This window comes from Diadema antillarum, unplaced genomic scaffold, assembly GCF_040938485.1.
Source record: "Diadema antillarum isolate AM-2024a unplaced genomic scaffold, OU_Dant_1.0 seq00000573_RagTag, whole genome shotgun sequence".
Taxonomy (NCBI): domain Eukaryota; kingdom Metazoa; phylum Echinodermata; class Echinoidea; order Diadematoida; family Diadematidae; genus Diadema; species Diadema antillarum.
Window position 1 is genome coordinate 96,322 of NW_027271509.1, and position 19,728 is coordinate 116,049.

General features: G+C 38.9%; 1 protein-coding gene across 1 annotated transcript in view; it reads left to right on the forward strand.

Annotated features, from left to right (window-relative positions):
* Nucleotides 1-19,728, forward strand: part of LOC139735377 (uncharacterized) — a 73,223-nt gene that overhangs the window by 51,391 nt on the left and 2,104 nt on the right. Inside the window, exons 7-10 of the mRNA XM_071646126.1 lie at nt 12,631-12,743; nt 13,409-13,538; nt 17,638-17,878; nt 18,710-18,793. Coding sequence (XP_071502227.1) covers nt 12,631-12,743; nt 13,409-13,538; nt 17,638-17,878; nt 18,710-18,793 — 568 coding nt within the window. The remainder of the gene's footprint in view (nt 1-12,630; nt 12,744-13,408; nt 13,539-17,637; nt 17,879-18,709; nt 18,794-19,728) is intronic.

Sequence of the window (19,728 nt, forward strand, 5' to 3'; positions counted from 1 at the left end):
GGGGTGGAATGACCAACTCCAAACACGCAGCGGCGGCATAATCCTTGAAAGAAAGGCAGAAAACCAGAAAGAGAGAGAGAGCGGGAGAGACAGACGGACAGACAGACGGAGAAAGAGGGGAAGAGAGAGATTGTCAAATTGTTAGGGGGGGGGGGTGGGCAGAGAGGGAAAAAGATAGAGGGGGAGGGAAAGACTGGGAGTGGGATGGTAAAGATAGATGTATGCACAAGAGTAATGTTTTCATCCTCTCATTAATGTCTGATGTGTTTAGGGGCCTGTACTTGATGTCATTGACAGAAAAGTGAAAATTGTCCTGAAAAGGGATGAGGAAAACAGAGAGCGAGAGAGTATGTGTGTGTACGTGTACGTGAACGTTTATGTGTACGTGTGTGTGTGTGCGTGTGTGTGTCTGTGTGTCTGTCTGTCTGTCTGTTTGGGTGTCCATTGAGCGAATGTCTGTATGTTCTAGGCTTAAACATGGAAGTGATTTTTTTTTTTTTTTTTTAGCCATGCAGTGTGAAGTTTTCCAAATCAGTTGTCACTGTCAAAGTTCCCCTTTTAGATTGTGGTTGACTTTGTCAGCATGCCCACGGGAGAAAGGCTGGTTCTTTGGTAGTAAGCATGGGGTGTGGGGGTGGGACTAGGGGGAGGATTGTCTGTCAGGGGAAAGAGAGTTCACTGGGAGGGGTTGGGGTCAAGGAAAGAGGATGTTGTGATGAAGAGGATGGGTAAAAGGAAAACAGGGTTTTAGGATATGAGGGTTGATGACAGCAAAGAGGAGCTTATGTATGATGAGGAGGATTGGTAGAAGGAAAGAGGTATGTGGGGTGCTAAGTTTTAGCAGCAGTTATTAAAAGGATGGTATAGTTTTGCTTGAGGTGAGGATTCATCTTTTAATTTTGTGAGATGTTTAGAAACCTCTGCTATGAAATGTTAAAGAGCATACGAGGGGAACTGAAAGTTCATTTGTTGAAAATCGGTTTTGAAATGACTGAGATTATGCAAAAACAAGGTATAACATAGTGATCCTTTGAAAAGTTGTGGCCTGTCGCATTTTGTTAGGATCACTTTGTTACCTGGAAAGCTCAACCATTTTAAGACCAATTTTTATCAAATAAACTTTGAATTCCTTTTAGAATGATATGCTCTTTCATATTTCATAACAGGTTTCTCATTATCTTAGAAAAAAAAATCATCATTAAAAACATTGGAAACCTGAAGTCCAATCTCAACTGAAGCTGTACCATCCCTTTAAATGAGTGGTTGTGGGAAGGACGATAGATTAAAGGAAACCAAAACCCAAAGAGCAATGTGGATTGAGTGAAAGCATTAGTAGAACACATCAGTTCAAAGTTTGAGGAAAATCGGTCAATTGATGCAAAAGTTATGAATTTTTAAAGTTTTGTATCGGAACCACTGGATCAGGAGACTACTAGAGTTCTTGGCGTATGTGGTCAACAGTATAAAGAAAATGTAAAGAAAATTCAACATGCTTTCACTTTTCTAGCGTAATGAAAGAGCACTTGACTGACCACTTTCAGAAAGCAGGGGGAATCATTACTACCCTTTAGTCAGTGTCAAGTTGATGGAATGTGTAATTTTTCTTTACATTTTCTTTATATTGTTGTCCACACATGGCAGTCCACACATGGCATCACAAACTCTAGTAGTCTCCTGATCCAGTGATTCCAACACCAAAACTGTAAAAATTCATCATAACTTTTGCAGCGATTGTCTGATTTTCCTCAAACTTTCACTGATGTGTTCTAGTTATGTTGCTGCTTTCGCTCAATCCACATTTCTCTTAGGGTTTTTGTTTCCTTTAATCTGGCCATTCAGGAAGGGATTAGTATCTGGGAGTAGTTGTGAAGAGGCTTGGGTTAAAGATACTGGCGAATGCTTGTTTTTGTGGAAAGATGGAGGGGTTTAAAGTGTTATGTGGTGAGGGAGATGAGTGAGAAGAGCTTTGGAATAAAAGACTTTGGGGAAAGAAGGATAAGAAGGTTGGATTTAACCCCTCTAAGGCCACTGTGACATTGTCATATACAAACAGATCATGAGTGGTAGTAAGAGACTTAGTGGAACTAGAGGAGGGTGTGTTCTGGGAAAGAAGTTTGTGGGAAAGGTTCAAGGAAAGGAGGCTTTGTCTTGAGGAAGGCTGGTTTAATGACATTTTTTGGTGTTTTCTTATCTTTTGCTTATATTGGAAAAGAGGATACAAGAGATTTGTGTTGTGCTGCATTTATTTTAAAAGAAATAGTGGTCCTGTTCAGATTGTAAGAAAACATATTTGTTGAATTGATTTGGAGTAAGTGAAGGAAATGGGAATTTCTCTTGGGATATCTGGTTTAAAGGGAGAGATAAGGATTCTTGTAGGAGAGGTTTAGAGTGCAATTTACATGTCCAAATTGACTTAACCCTTTCTTTGCCATTAGCCGCATTTACACTTACTAACATCGCAATTTTTAAAATCGCGATATTTTGGTTCCACCGTTTACACTTGCGCATAAGCACGCGAAGTTTGAGCTTCACGAAACATCGCGATTTTTTGGTCGGTAGTGCGCATGCGTAATTTACCTGTTTTCAACACGGTAGCTGAGTGGAAGCGCGCGCTATTCTGTTCGTTTTCACTGCAGTGGAGTTTTGATCACAGCTGGCTGGTTGGAACGTTGCGCCACGGCTTTTTATCAGTACAATGCACACATAAATTTGTGCTTCTCGAGACTGTTTACATACGGTAAAACTATATAGCTTGCTATATTAGATCACATACGTAGTAGGTGTGTAAAACTTCATCTACAGCAGCATTCAGGAGGATCATGAAATTTCACCGATATGACGAAAGTGGGAAGTAAGACTTGGAAGTTAGGACTGGTATTTTATCAGGTGACAGCAAGAACTTACACCTGTTATGTACTCCTGAGTTCCACAATCAACGTATAGGTACCTATATATCGAGAGCAGTACGGGCACTCCCACAATCTGAATCAACGCATTTCTGGGAGAACATTATTTTGTTAAGTTGTCATGGGGTGATGATACGTGGTTGGAGAACTTCAGGTTTGCTACCAGTAGTAGTTTTCACGTACAGTGTACTAGTTTCATCAGGGAGGGGGAGGTGAGAGACCACGAGCCGACCGAGGATCGGCCGTTTAGACCTGTGGCTGTACACAGCTGTCTATACCGTGTACTAGTACAGTACTCTGGCCAGTGACCGACGTGCTCTTTACACGTTCCAAAGAGGGATTGGGAGCGCGCGTAAACTCCCGGTGCAATCCGATACCGAGAGTCACGTGATGAAAAATCGCGACATTTCTGCAGCTTGGGTTTACACTCGCTAACTTCGCCTCAAACTTCGCGATGTTTCAAAAAATCGCACTCCGGCTGGCGATTTTTCTGGCGATGTTTCGAGGGCGTTTGGGTGTAGTTGCTTAGCAACTTACACCCAAATGTCGCGATTTTAGAAAAATTGCGATTTTTCCAAGCAAGTGTAAATGGGCCTAATGAGTCAAATATGTACAAATTTCAAGGACATACTAGTGGACTTAAAATAAATGTGGCACACAGAGTGTTAAATAAATGGAGTTAAATCAGATGGCATGAAACTTCTGCTGCGCTTTACACTGCATGTTCTTTAACCCATTGAGGACAGTTTGATTTTGCTACAACACGCATTTACCATAGGCACCTGCCCGAGTATACTCGGGACTCGGGACTCGTCTTCAATGGGTTAAAAATACTACTTGGAAAAATTGTGATGTTAATATCTTGGATGAAGAGATTGCAAAGTTTCTGGAAGTACTGCACACACCCTGTTTTACTCATTTGATCACTCTTGGTTCACATTCACTATGGTAGCACTGGTACAGATTCAGTTTAGTGCTACACACGCACTCGTACAGCTGTACGATACAGTCACCCATGTTTATTTTTTGTATGCTGGAGGTAACGCAAAATCACATGAGTAATGTCACAATTTTTCTGCTGTACACATTATCATACAAAACACCTTCCAAAGTTTTGTGGAAAGTTTAATAGAAAAATTGGACTCTGACTAGTAATTTTTATGACAGAGTTTCTGGTGGAATTGGTGCATTAGCTATGCAACCTTCCCTGTAAACTTTGTGATAATTCTGGTACAAAGTGTATTGTGTATGTTTTTTCGATCACAATGAGAATGGCGCTGTATATTCTATTTCAGTTTCAGATCTTTCTGTCAAATTTGTATTCATCCTCAGCTTAGCAGCCTCCAAGTCTTGTTCCATTGTCAACACTAACAGAAGGATGCATCTCTTCTTGCTAGTATTTGCCTAATTCCTTCATCATCTGCATTTTAAGGTACTTTGTGTTCTCCCCCACAGTACCATTTTTCGCACGGCGATGCTGTTAAAGGGTGTGTACAGTTTTGGTTGAGGTGAGGATTTAGCTTTTAACTTTTTGCGAGATATTCAGAAACCACTCTATGAGATGTCAAAGAGCAGGCAATTCTAAGGTGTATCAAAAGTTTATTTGATGAAAATCGGTTTTGAAGTGGCCAAGATATCCAAAAACAAGGTGAAACAAAGGGCTCCTAATAAAGTTGTGGCCTGTAGTCTTTTATTATTATCACTTTTTTTGGATATCTCAGCCATTTGAAAACCAATTTTCATGAAATAAATGTTGAATCCTTCTTAAAATTACATGCTCTTTCATATTTCATAAGAGGTTTCTCATTATCTCACATAGGAATGTAAAAAGCATGAATCCCCACCTCAACCAGTACTGTACAGCCCCTTTAACCCATTAGTAAGTGAAACACCCAGAACTGCTCATCTTATTACTCCCTAAAACACTCAAAATTAGTTTATGCTTTACCATCTGTGTTTTCATGTAGAATATATAATTATGCAATTTGAAAAAGGTCAAAGGTCAACAAAAGCATGTCAGAACTGTGACGCACCCTTCTCATGGTAGTCTTAATAGGCTTTCAAATAAACATAACTTATAATAGACAAAAATAAACATGCTTCGAGCTATTTTACATCATATGAAAGTTGTCAAAATGAGAGCAATTGCTGTACCTTCTAGGGAATCATGTGTAGGTCATGTACGTACAGAATCTTCAGTTGCTAAAGGGTTAATGGTACAATTAAAGGTGTAATATGGTGAGTTTAGTGCATCCCTCCCAGCAGCTCATGATGATGTGACTCACAGCTATAGGTACCGGCAGGGCTGTTTCCAATCTCTTGGTTTTTGTGGTTCTCAGTACAGCTGAGTGAGGGGAAATGGAAGTTAGCCACAATGGGAGTTTCTGTACACCCCCCCCCCCCCCCACACACACACACACACAAACATACCCCACACACAGACGCACACACAAGCATACACTCAAACAGACAATCAATTGACATCTACTGCCCATGTGTTGGGAACATCAAAGATGAAATTAGTCTCATGTTTTAACATCTGATGTTGATGTATATGTCATGTGATCATTTAATCCTTTATTTGGCAGAGAGTTTCAAGCTTGTGTTGTGATGCTACCCACTGATTCCAATTTTATTTTTAGGCAAACGAAAAGTGATTGTTTTCTAGATAACCAGCATTAAAGGGATGGTATAGTATTGGTTGAGGTAAGGATTCAGCTTCTAATTTTGTGCGAGATATTTAGAAAGCACTCTGTGAAATGTTAAAAAGCATACATTTCTAAGAGGGATTAAAAGTTTATTTGATGAAAATTGGTTTTGAGGTGGCAGAGATATCCAAAAACAAAGTAAGACAAGGAGATCCTAATAACAGGTGGGACCAACACCCTTTTATTAGGTTTGCTTTGTTTGGATATATCAGCCGTTTTAAAACCAATTTTCATCAAATAAACTTTGAATTCCTCTCAGAATTATATGCTCTGTCATATTTCATATGAGCTTTCTCATTGTCTCAAAAAATTATCATAGAAAAACGTTTGAAACTTGAATTCCTATCTCACCCAAAACTATACCAGCCCTTTAAAAGGAAACTATCCTCCATGTTCAACCAGAGAAAATAAAAAAAGTCAGGCAAACAGATAAAAATACAGCACACTGAGTAAAAAAAAAGAAAAAAAGAAGAAGAAAGAAAATAGAAAAGAAAATGTATCTTGCCTTTTCTCATATTTCCAGGAAATAGGAATACTGACTGCAGTCACATATATGCAAATTAGCTTAAGCAATATGAATAATGCCCTGATAAAAATTGTGTGCCCATGATTGTTATCATGACTATTTCTCAAAAATAGAAAATATAAAGAAAATTCCACAAAAATTTACTTATCTAGCATAATGAAAGAGCACTTGACAAACCGATTTCAGAAAGCAGGGGGAATAATTGCTACCCTTAACATATGTTTAATAGTATCAAGTTGATGGAATGTGTAATTTTCATGAAAAATGACTTTTTGAGGAATTCCCTTTATATTTTCTTTATATTGTTGTCCACACATACATCATAATCTCTAGTAGTCTTCTCATCCAGCGATTCCAACACCAAAACTTTAAAAATTCATAACTTTTTCATCGATCGTCCGATTTTCCTCAAACTTTCACTGATGTGTTCTACTAATGTTGTTGCTTTCATTCAATCCACATTTCTCTTTGGGTTTTGGTTCCTTTAAGATGATATCACAGTATCATTGAATAGATTCTTCTATAGTGTAGAAATCATTCATGACACTCTCTGTTGCTTGTTCCTTCTTTCTAAGAGATAATGATATGATAATATGAGTACCATTATACCAGAGATGCCAGTGAATATGTTTTACATTTAAATTCAGAATTAATTCCTCCCCCCCCCCCCATCTTTTTTTTTGGAAAATAGAGAAATGCTTTTCTTATTTTCTATTTGGTATCATGTTAAGTGTGAGCTAATTTCGCCATTTTTGTTAATCTTCAATTCAGTTTTTGCCTTCAAAATGTGTGTTGTTGTCTTTTTTCAAAACTGTACATCAGTATACTTTTGTCTTTGTTATCTGCCAAGATTAGCAGCCCTGTAATACTGTTTGACCTTGCTTGGAAAACATCAGAAAGTATTGACTTCCTTGGAATGATATTATCACATTTTACTTCCAACTTTGCCCTGTTTTGTAAAGCTTGCTTCTAAATGTAAAGCTAGCCAGTAGTCCTACTGATACATAGATGTCACCAACCACAGGTTCTCTAACGCCATTGAGGGAATTAGTATCTTCCCAACAGTGGCCTTTCAAAGTCTTGCAGTGAAAATGTTCTAAAATATTCCATGAGAACCACAAAAATATTTACTGTACGCAAATGTGTCTTATCATCATGCAACATTTTGCTAAGCTTGTGGCATTGATCAAGGCAATATTACCTGTTGATATATAGTGTGTCAGTGCATATTTTCAGAGTGTTTGGCACTAACCCTTATCAAGGTTGTATGAATTATATATATACAGCTGTTAATCAAATTCTGTTCGTCACTGAGATTTAAAACACTGTGCCTCAACTTTTCAGTCAGTATTCTAACTTTCATGGGCGGCAAGCTGGTTAGCGTCCAATGCGTCACACCATATCTTGTGATTTCACCCTCGTGGCAGCTATCAACTTTATCTAGCCTTCAAGCCAATTTAAAAAGTCTAGCAGTGACATGTCTCCATAATGCTAGTGCTGCCTTCACTTACATCTAGGGTACTAATTGCAAAAGCAGTTGATCAGGTCAACAAATTGTGATATGATGGTGTGCCTCGTACAGAGATCATGAAGGTGACCCCAAAATTTGGTGATAGCAGGCCGCCACAGAAGTTCCAAGTTCATGGAAGAAGGTGGGAGTGAGAATTAAAAAGTTAAAGACGACATTTTAAATCTCTCTTCTTTGTGTATCAAAGCCAGGGGTGTGATGTGTGTGGGTTGTGTGTGTCAATCTGTCCAAGGTACATTTGTAAACATCACAACCGCAAAAACTTACTTACAATGATGAGCTAACATGGTTTAGTAGTGGAAGGTTTCTATTCTTGGCATTTCATCATTGGGGAAAAAAGATTAGAAGTACTAGATAGTCATTGTCATGGTAACCCATTCAAGACTCCACTGTGGTGGTGCTTTTGATAGGCAATTCTGTTTGTGAATCTCTGACATAAATTGTGCAGGGGGAAGTGTTTTAATTTTTGTGATACAGTTTTGCTCAATTAGAAGGATGACATCATTTGACTGTTCTGTGTCCTATTCTCTCGCCACATAATGTCTGGAGCTGATCTGGCGAGGTTGCCAGGGTTGCGGTATATTTGGCCACAGTTTTAAGCATTGTTTCCACTGGTCAGTCTGGTTTTGTAGCCACTGCTTACCTCAATGATTTCATGGTTATTTTTTTTTTCTCTCTCATTATTGCTAATTGACACATCCTAATTGAAGCATTCAAATGAAGGACATAAAAAAGTTCTGGTTACTATGCAATGAGTTATTCACTTTGGAGGTAAATGCATGAAGCAGTACCAAGAAGTTTAAAGTGAATTCACTCAGACTACATTTGATTTGCCAAGCTTTCTGTACAGGTGTTGTGTTTGGGAAGGTTGTAAACTACTGACAATCCATGTTTCCATGTTGCAAAATAAATGTATGTTAGGTTTAAAAAAAAAAAAGAAAACATCCTACAGTTGTAATTACACTCAATTCCATTGCCATGAAACCAGTAAATTTTTCTGATCTAGATTTGAATTTTTTCAATCCAATTTGCTGTTACCAATTCCAACTGCAAAACAAATTATGAGAAATAGTGCACAGAGTAGATGGCAATATTTTTTACCTTAACGTATTGTTTTGAGTCATCCCTTGACCATTTCATTCAAATCCACCTGCTACTTCTTCTCTACTACCATAAGTATGTAAAGCACTTTTTTCCTTTTTTTATTTGTTCTTTTACATTTTTGGTAGTAGGCATGGAAATTTCCACTGGCCTACCCTTGTTTGTAGTCATCTGAAAATGATTACTGGATAACATGATATTTTCACAGCATAAAATTTTCGCGAGTTGCCTCTAACATTCAATGCATATAATATAGTGTAAACAAGAACTTTCATGTACATTTTAATATCACGAATCTTGGCTCTCGCGAAATTTGCGAAATTAAAATGCATGCGAACATTCTTCGTTTTACAGTATTCCTAATTTTCTGTAGGTGGTGCCCCTGTGTCAAGGTTTATCCCGATATATTGTGTTGAGACTAATATAAAAGTCTTTGATCTGTTTTTGTTTAATTTAAAGCAGTAAGTTGCAGAATGCAACTAATTGAGGAGGTATGTTTGCCATTATCCATTCAAACTTCTTGTCATTTTGTTTATTTGAATTTTAACAATATACAGTTCAACCAAAAGTTATCTTTACAATTGTATTAGTTGTACTGAAAAAAGTCATGAAATCATTAGGTTTTCTGCATGAGCATACTCGTAGAGTGAATTATTTTCTCTGACAATGTCATTACTATAAGCAATCCATTTGTCCCTCTTCAGCCCAAAATATAGCACCTACTCTTATTATCTTTTTTTAAGTTTTTGCTCTCTCTTTGTCTCTTACTTCTAAGCACATTCTTCAACCTGGACTTTGCACCACCAAATTCTTATAAGGTTTGCCACCTGCTGTGACTGTATGAACAGTCAGGTGAATTCTATCAGAAGCTGGTTAGGTATCTCCTGGATGTTCCAGTGTTAAAGGCTGTTCCTAGATGATGTCACATTTGGAGAGAAACCTTCTCTGAATGCTTCATTGTGTATAGATAAAAAAGATACCATGGGGTCATTTTGACAGACAATCATTGAAATGAAAAGGAGAATTTATAGAATTTGTAAAAATGATAAAGTGGATTATATAGAGAACAAGTTGACAGGTATCAATAAGGATATTAGACAGAAGTCCTTTTGTGTTGTGGAATGGAATATTGCTCTCACAAGCCTATGGTTATCCAAATACATCTACCATGATCTTAAAACAAGATTCTGTTCGTTGATTTGAATAGAAAATTTACAGTTTTCTTTTACAAATCCTGAATGAAGGTGAAATATATGTCATAACTGATGCATATTTGTGCAATGTTTTATTCATATGAGCAGTGTGGTTGCCAAAAACTAATTAACTTCATAATCCATCAAAATATCTATGGCCTTTAACAAACAGGTATCATGATTCATCTAGTATACCAGACAAAGAAGCAAGATATACATGTAGATTTCCAGTTGCAGCAACGAAGAGCTAAGACATCAAATTGCAGAAATTCCGTACCTCACCACAGTTTCAGTGGGTGGCCAGTGGCTGGAGTATTTAAAAAAAAAAAGTCATTACCCAATTTAATAGTTGGAAAGAAATCCAGATATAGCTGTGGTCTGTAATCGAAACCATGTTTGGATCAGTGACTCATCCAAACTTATACTGAATTAGAAATAAAGATTGAATACACATGCATGGATACACAAAATGTCACACAGACACACAGACACACACACACACACACACATATACATGTGTATTCTCTTTATTTTATAAATATTATAATTTAGGATATTAATGATTAAAATGACTGAAATGTATACATTTTCTCCGGTGTTCATGCTCTTCAGGCTCATCTGCAATTTGTAGAAAGTGGTTCTTCCCATGGATGCAACGTATTTTTGAAGATGAAAGGCGTGATGGAAGCAAGGAGATTTCATCAATTGCAATGCTATCCAGTGATCTAGTACACATTGTGACATTGTACTATTGTTTACCAGCTATGCTGTAGACAAGCAAATGGCAAACTAGTAACACTGCCTTTACCAGTCCTTAGTTTTGTCTCCATCTTGCCCTAAAATATTGGGGAAAGTGATAACTGACACTTTAACCCATTGAAGATGAGCTGATTTTGCTATCAACACACATTTTCTGGTGGCACCTGCCAAAGTATACTGGGTGCTGTTCGTTATTCAGAAGGTTCGCTATTCCAAAGGTTCGTTATTCCGAAGGTTAGTCAATCCGAAACACACAAATCCCCTATACCTAGAGGTTCGTTAATCCAAACATTTGTGGCGTTATTCCGAAGGTTCGTTATTCCAGAGATTCGTTATCCGAAAATGAAATTTGGAATAACGGACCTTCGGAATGACGAATCTTCGGACTAAAGAGCGTTCGGAATAACGAACCTTCGGAATAACAAGCTGTAACCAGTATACATGGGACTAGTCTTCCATTGCAGAGGAACTCCCTGCTGCTGTCAACATGGGTTTGAACCCCACAACCACATGATTTTGGGTCAGCTACAATTCTAGGCCTGATATTTTTATATAGTTCATTCTTTGTCATTTAGAAGTTTCATATGATAATGGGGTTGAAGTGGAAATACAAACTATATAGATTCATATGACTTGAGGTTAAGACTTCCATCAATCTGTTAATAGTAATTTTGTTGATGAGCTTTTGTCCACTGAGATTCATTGTGATTAACCCATCAGTTGGTGAAACTACACCCTAAAGGAACATTAGAGGGAGCTACAGCACAAATTCTAATAAGCAAATCAGTCTTTGAGACACCAATGAGTCATGGAACACTTCTCTAAACTAGAATCTTGTGGCAATGTATTGATTCAAGATGTTCAGTGTAAGTTTTGTTACAATATCGCAGTGCCCCAGCAATTTTGCAAAAGAAGTGGTTGTTCAATATTGTGTGAAATGCAACTCATTCTAATCAAATTATCCTTTTAACTGTGAGTGTAAAAACAGACTTGATCACATTTCTCCCAAATAAGTTTCTAAATCATGTTTTGCTAGTGGTGTTTTAGACATGGCTGGACATTAGCAGTGGCCTGGTGACCCAAGACCACTTCAAATATATGTCGGGCCACTAAACTTTGAAAAAGATTTAGCATTTGGTGGCCCAATTGGGTAACTAAGATTCTAAATGGATTGTTATGTTTCTTTTTCTTTTGGACTACGAAAATTACAGGTTTTAAAGGTCCTGTTTACCTTTGGGAGCAGTGATTTTAAAAATGTTCAAGATATCACTTTTGATGCATATGTGTAGATCAGTTGTATCACAAAACATCCTAACATGTACAATTTTTTCAATAAAGCCTAAAATATAAGGAGATATCACTATTTTTTTTTCATTAAACCATAACTGTGGACAGTTTAGTCTGGAAACATTATACTTTTTATTATAACTATTATTCACATTTTTTTTTTTGTACTTATCAATACTTAGTATTAATTATACTGGTTCAAATTTTTGCATTGGTTGATTCTATCCCTAACTCACATTTTAGAACTATTTTGAAGCACTAATGCTGTTTTTTTTTTTGTTTCATCTGCAAATGGTAAATTATGCCTTTAATATTTTGTCATCCTGAATGGACCACCAGGGGGATAAAAACAAAACTTAGTGTTAAACCAAGTTTTAGAGAAGTTTTCTATTGGTCCAGAAGAAAAGTGTCTGTTTTGCACATAATTATATAACACACATTTTTGAAAGGCTCTAAATCACTGAAAGATTCTTGTCAAGTGCTTCAGTTTGTGATCGTCAAGATTTTGTTTGAGTCATGCAAATATGCAAAGTTCAATCATTTATATGTTGTGCCTTTGAAACTTATAATGGAAGGATTAACTTGGTGTTTCCATTTTTGCATTCTTTGGTTGGCATAACAGCAACTTCACACTATCCACAGCCAATACCAGGAGATGAAGCAGAACCTGGGCCTCAACAACAACCTTTCCATGAAGCTGGTCCGAGACTCCATGGCGGACTACATCGTCAAGAGGTCTGTACTTCTTCTTCCTCTGATGAGAAATTATGACAATTGTTGTGTGATAGAACCTCCATCCCTCTTGTCAATGTGTTCATCTTGTATAATGAGCTTCTGTTGAGATATTAAAACTTTGATATTGGCAATGACTGAAATTTACTGAGGAAGCATTAGTCTTGTTCATTGAAAATCATGTCGTGTAGCAAGAGCTTGATGGATCGAAGCTCTCTATAACAAGGGTCTGCTATACAATGTATGTATCGTGCATGACAATAGCACAGTTGGCCTGTTTCCAATGTAAAAAATACTATACCAGTAAGTGAGTCATGTAGATCTTCTTCTTCTTTGCTTCTGCCTCCTTCAATCCTGAAGATCTTGCAGAATATAGGTGTGTGTTTAAAGAAGACTATAGACATATGTGCACATGCCATGATGAAGGGTGCTTATGTACAGGATGCAAGTAGAACCACCTTCCTGTGCATGCATTAGATCAGTAATTTTATAAGCATGTGACAGATAATGCTGCATTATTATGTTGTCCCAGGTACATGTGTTGTCCCTGGCATAAATGTTATCATGCTGCTGCAGCAAAGAGCCTGGGGCGAGGATCACAAACAGGTGTCGGGTGTAACAGGTGGTGTCATAATAATTTTTCCTTCTATCCATCCATCTGTGTGCAGAGTGCATTCCCACCTGCTGTCGGATGAGGAGGAGGAGGAGAGTGAGGTGGAGCCAGAGGCCAACCCTGTCCAGGAGCGAGCGGCCAGGATCGCCACGCTCAAGAGTAAATCCTTTTCCACCCCCGGACAGGTGAGAAATCAAGAGAGAATTCAAGAGGGTCGAAACAACCAACCTCAATTATGCTCCAACTTAGAGCCAAAATATAGCTCTCATGTGCTTGCAAAACTGTCAGTTTTTTGCTCTAATTTATACATTCATATATAAGAAATGTGTGAAAGAATGCCATGATAACACGATCCCATTGGGTAATGACAAAGATGTGAAATATTAACCAAAGAGGTTCACCGAAAGTACTGCAGTTTTGGAGCTTCCCCGATCATGGTTGCTATGGAATTTTTTTACATTCGATAACATCGATTACAAAATATCAGGCCAAAGAGGTATCCATCGCTCGCAAGAGTGAATAATGTTTACTTTATTCTGCGTTCGATGCAATACAAATTAGTGGAAGGTGAATGTTAACCCGTTGAGGACGGGCTGATTTGACTACAACACGCATTTCCCACAGACACTTGCCCAAGAATACTTGGGACTCGTCCTCAACGGGTTAAGGTCCTGCCGAGTACTATGTATTTGCTTTAATTTCAAACCGTGGCCCAGCAGTGCAAGCATGGTGAAAGATATTACATTAAGTCTGGAATTTCTACACCCCCAGTGACATCTGATAGGCTTATCAGTTCAAGAATCATTGCTTCGGGATGTGTGTGAGTGGAGAGCTGCAGATTTCAAGTCTTCCCCCTGGTAGAGCCAGATCTTTTCTTCAAGCTGGTACGGCGAGTTGGTCCATGAATCAAGAAGAGTTTACTTGCAGGTCACTGCTGCTGGCCATGCTACTGCAGGACGGTCTTCTGTGCTTGGGGATAGGGCTGTCGTTGATGTGGCTGTTGCAGAGGGTAGAACTGCCGCTGGGCAGACTGGCAAGGCGTGGAGTTTTGGGTTTTGACTGTTGAACGCAGACCTGCTGAGGCTGTTGTTGCTGAGCAGGTGCCTTATTTTTCATGACTAGCACAAAAGCTTTAGCCTGGTACTGCTGCCACACTTGTTTAGGGATGTTTTGGTGGATACTAGTCATTCACTGCGTCCTTGCGTCTCTTTCGCTTATGGCGGGAATTGCTGGTCAGGATGCACAGCTTGCCTAAATCACACACAAAACAAAACATACAACATACCCTTAATGAGATTTGATGGAAAACTAGTAAGAATAGCTCCAATAGTATATTGTAAAGCTGATATGGAGAACAATAAATATTCTGTAAAGTGCATACCTAAGCTAGAGCAGCTTGAGACTCCTTTAGTTCCTGCTTACTTTCCGTCAGAGGTTGACAAGAACTTCTGTCAAGTTCCTGTCTTCTCCTCCTTGGCCTTCTTGGATGGCTTCATCTCGGGAGGGGGCACGGAGTCGGTGCTTTGATGTCTGGTCAAGTTCTCTACTTCTGAGGCTGATCATCTGAAGTTTCTGGCTGCTGGATCTGAAGCATATTCACGCAATAATGAGTACAAATGTAAATGTACAATTGAAATACAGCAAAATATACATAACCAAGAGGCAAGAGTGCATGGCAAGATGGGAAAAAGCAAGAAGATAAGGTATAAATGGTAACAGACCAATCTTTGAAAATGCGTACCGAACCCAAGAACTTTGAAGAAGCCAGCTTCTTGTTGAAATGGTAAAACGGCTAGAGGAAAGCTATCTCTGAATCTTCCACAGTTGGAGAGGGGTGAAAAATTTGGAGGCACCAGATCCAGACATGCCCTTGGCCTCCCTCTCTCTCTCAGCTCTGGTAGTCTGTCAGGATGTTTCTGAAGTGTTTGTATATCTTGTTGGTAATCTCGGCTGTATAGAGAATGAAAGATAACCTTAAAAGATATTTGTAATTTACTTCAAAGTACATAAAAATGGGCATAACAAAAGGTGCAATACCCTTCAATGAAAAGAAAAAAGCAAAGAAAAGTTGAAAAGGTGCTTTAATCTCAACTTCAAACCCATGAGACTTTGATAGCCAGCTTCCCCAACAGATGCCTCTCTTCCTCTTATTTTCGTAGTCGTTGTTCCCCATGACATAAAACAGTGTGTTGTCCTCGAAAAATTGGGCTATTTGTTCTTCTGGTCATCTCTGAAGCATTTGCTGGAGTTGAGTGACTGTTAGTTGCAAGATACAGTAGGTCCTCATCCACCCCACAGTGGTTGTCCCTGCCTTCCTGGCCCTCCATGTCTCCAGCCGAGTCCTCTTGACAAGTGGACTACAAGGGCTGCAGTTCCCTGTTTCTTCTTTCCTGGGGTAGACCCTAGTTCCTCCATGTCTCCAGTCGAGTCCTCTACTGACGAGTGGACTACCAGGGCTACAATTCCCTGTTTCTTCTTTCCTGGGGTAGACCATGGTTCCTCCATGTCTCCAGCAGAGTCCTCTTCTGACAAGTAGAATACCAGGGCTACCGTTCCCTGCTTCTTTCCTGGGGTAGACCCTTGTTCCTCCATGTCTCCAGCAGAGTCCTCTTCTGATGAGTGGACTACCAGGGCTTCAGTTCCCTGTTTCTTCCTCCAGTGGTAGACCCTGGTGATGGTTGTCTTATCTTTTTCTCTCTTCATACCTGGTCGTGACAGCCCTGGCTCCTCCTCCTCTTCTTGTCACTTTGAATTGATTTTCCTTTGCACTTTCAGCATTTTCTTTAAGTAATGGAAACTGTTTGGAAAAACAGATGGAGTTAATGACTTCGTTCAGAAATCTTATTGTTTTCTCTTGGCGGTTGCTGAGCAGTGCTTCATATATGCCCTTTGAGATGCTGCTTGAAATCAAGCAGTCGCCATCCAGACGCTGATCCATTTTAAACTCGCTGACTGGTGACTGACTGGTGACCGACCGATCTCCCATTGGTAACCAAGCAGCCACTGCTCGGCAACTGATTTTGTCACGGCCTCAGTCTTGTTTACCAAAACTGCTCAATGGCAACTACCCATTTAGACCGGTGCCCAGGTGGTGGCTGCCCAGGCACCGAACGTATTTTGAGCAGATAGTGAAAATTCTGCAAAAGTTCAGCGCTGTCCGACACATGCCCTAGAAATGAGCAGTATCCAGTCAGTCAACGGTCGGTGTCCAACCAAAATTTGCTATAAACACGCTAACAGGTTGTGGCCATAGCCTTACTGCACTTTTGGCTTGGCAACCATGCTGTGAAACTATTTTTTTTCTGCCGCAATTCCATGTTGTCATCAACTGTGCTACTCCTTTTCAACCTTTTGTTTCTAGTCGCTGTCAAGTTATCTAGTTCTTTTCTCACCAGTTTTCCTCAAAGTGACCCATGTACTGTATACATGCGATGTGAGATGATTACTTCTTGGAGAAGATGATGATGATGATGATCCACAGCATTTATATGGCACCATATATCTGTTATAGAAACATTCAAAGGTGCAGACTCCTCCAAGACAGTTAGCAATTGAATGCCCGGTGAAAAATGTGAGTTTTGAGTGAGGCTTTGAAGTGATCCACTTTGTCAATTTCACAGAGAAAAGATGGAGAAGAGATCACTATATATTTCATTTGTTGCCAAAGTCATTGTCTTTCTTCACTTCTCACTGATATGGGAAAAAAGAAATGGTAATGTTGCCATGACAACATCATCTGTCTTCCATGCGATATTCATTAGAATCCATGTAAGAGCAGTAATCTGATATGATTGTGCCTACTGGGAAGCCTCTGAGTATCTGGAGTTTCTTTAAAGGCGTAATTTACCATTTGCAGATGAAACAAAAACACAACATTAGTGCTTTAAGATAATTATAAAATGTGAGTTAGGGATAGATACAACCACTGTAAAAATTAGTATCGGTAAAATAGATGTTAAGTATTGTTTTAAATTATACAAAATGTGAACAACAGTAAGTTATATTAACAATGTGTCCAGACTAAACCATGTACAGTTACGGTTTATTGAGAAAAATACAGTTATCTCATTATATTCTATGCTTTATCGTGAGTACAACAGTATCGTGGTACAACAGACCTACCGATATGTATCAAATGTTATATCTTTAAAAAGAATTCAATCACTGTTCCCTATGGTAAACAGGACCTTTAACTATTCAGGCTGTAAGAATGATGGCAGTTCGATTCAAGAATGGATTTGATCAAGTGATGATATCATCTGGCGTTTCCACTTTCCTTGTCAGGCTTCCCGATCACAGCGCCACCTGGGCCAAGCGTCAGCCTCTTCGGAGACGGAGGAGCCAACTCAAGCAGAACAAGGACGTAAGAGGAAGAAGAAGAAGGGGCGTGGCCGAAAGCCAGGAGTGAAGGAACTGCCACCTTCTGAGCTTGATAAGAAGAAGGCGTGGTCCATTCTGCCAAGGAAGCGGCTGCAAGACGTCGAGGAGGAAAAGGAGGAGACGGAGAAAGAGGCTGATGATGAGGGTCAGACATAAATTTTCAAAATAACCAAAACTATCATTCAGGTGGATTGTGTGGTAGATGTGTATCTGCAAGGTCTTGCCTACTGTAGAAGCAAAAATTTTTGCATGAATTATTGTTGTTGTTTTTTGTTTGTGTGTGTTTTTAGACTAAGCTGGGTCAGATGAATTTCACTGTTTTTTAAATTTCCACTGAAGCAAATATTATATGTTGTTGCAAATCATATGAATATAACCATTTGTGAAGTTGCATTATTTAGTGGGGTCAAAATAGAGTACCTCAGATTTGGGACTGCATATTTGGGCCTGTATTCTTAGTGATTGCATGAATTTTATAAATTTGTTTACAAAAAAAGATGAAGAAAAAAGACTGACCCCAGCAAGGTGCTGATGGTTTTTGAAGAAAAAAAAAACACCAAAACACCACCTCTAATTATTGAAGCTTGTAGCATACAACCATTACCAATAGTCTGTGCACTACTTTTGCATGAGTAATTTGCAAGTTGTTTTTTTTTAATCAAATTATTTGATGTCAACCGTTCTCCATGAAGTGTAACAGGGAGCCACCATGTGATCAGTTCTTGAGAGCATAAGAGAAAATGTTATACTTTAATAAAAATCATGTTGTAGTTTCATTTTCAGCTGATTTGTCATTTCGAGGAGTTCATGAAGAATTTGATTCATTTAATTCTGACCACACAGAGTTTGCACAAATAATTATTGGGGGCACTGAGGGTTGGAAAGACATAGCAAGTATAACTTAATGGGATTCTGCTCGTGCCGAACATTTTGTGATAACCATTGTTACTCTCCTCTGTCTCCCTCTTTGACTCAGCTTCTGATGAGGAAAGAAGAAGGAAGAAGAGGCCAAGGAAAGCAGCAGCCAAAACTTCTACAAAGCAGAGTAAGAATAAAAAAGGTGAGACAACTTCACATGGCTTGGCTTTCAGTATTGGTTTTCTTCTCTAGATTTGTGTCTAATCACTAGACTAAAAAACTTGCAAATCCTTTCCTTGAAACAGAATGCTTGGTATGCAACAGTATACAAATAGTGAAATGGTCACAAGTGTGATTGTGCAAGATTTCGTGTGTGAGGTGTTCCCTTGAACAAGAAAAGATCAATACACATTTTGTTTTATACAACACCTCAGACTTCAACAGATTTGGTCCACACAGATTCTTGAATTTAGTATAGAAGTAGCAACAATTTTTGCGTGAGAGGTGAATAAGTAGCACAGCACAGTCAATCATACGCGAAACTTATCAGTTGAAGTTGTTCACAGTAAAATGACTGACAGAATGCACACTTAAAACTGTTGAGTGCACATGGCAAAGGTTTCTTTATTGTGACATCAGAGCCGTGCAAATAGAATAAATGAGTCGATCATGAGTTCAGCACCAGAGTCAATGGAAATTGGTGATGTCAGCTGTGTGATATCCATTTCTGCTCAAACAAAATTGCATGGCTGACAGTGACAGCATGCAATGGTGTTTTTAACTGCATGTCACGTGATGGGCAGTCAACCAGTTGGACAGCTACATTCTTTTTAGGTGTTGTTCGAGAGGAAGCATTTTGTCAAACAGTTGAAAACGCTGGTAAGGCATCATCTAATAGCACTTCAGCTTTTGAGGAAAAGGATTAGGGTATCATATTTGTAGCTCCAGTGGAAAATGCTTTCTTCTACTGATGTTCGTAAAGAGTGATAATACTGCAGAAAAGATGATGGTATGGTTACCGATGTGTTGGCTCAGTGAGTAGAGCGGCTGCCCTCACAATCGGGAGGTCGTGGGTTCAAACCCCGGCCGCGTCATACCAAAAGACATTAAAAGATGGGAGTTGCTGCTACCTTGTTT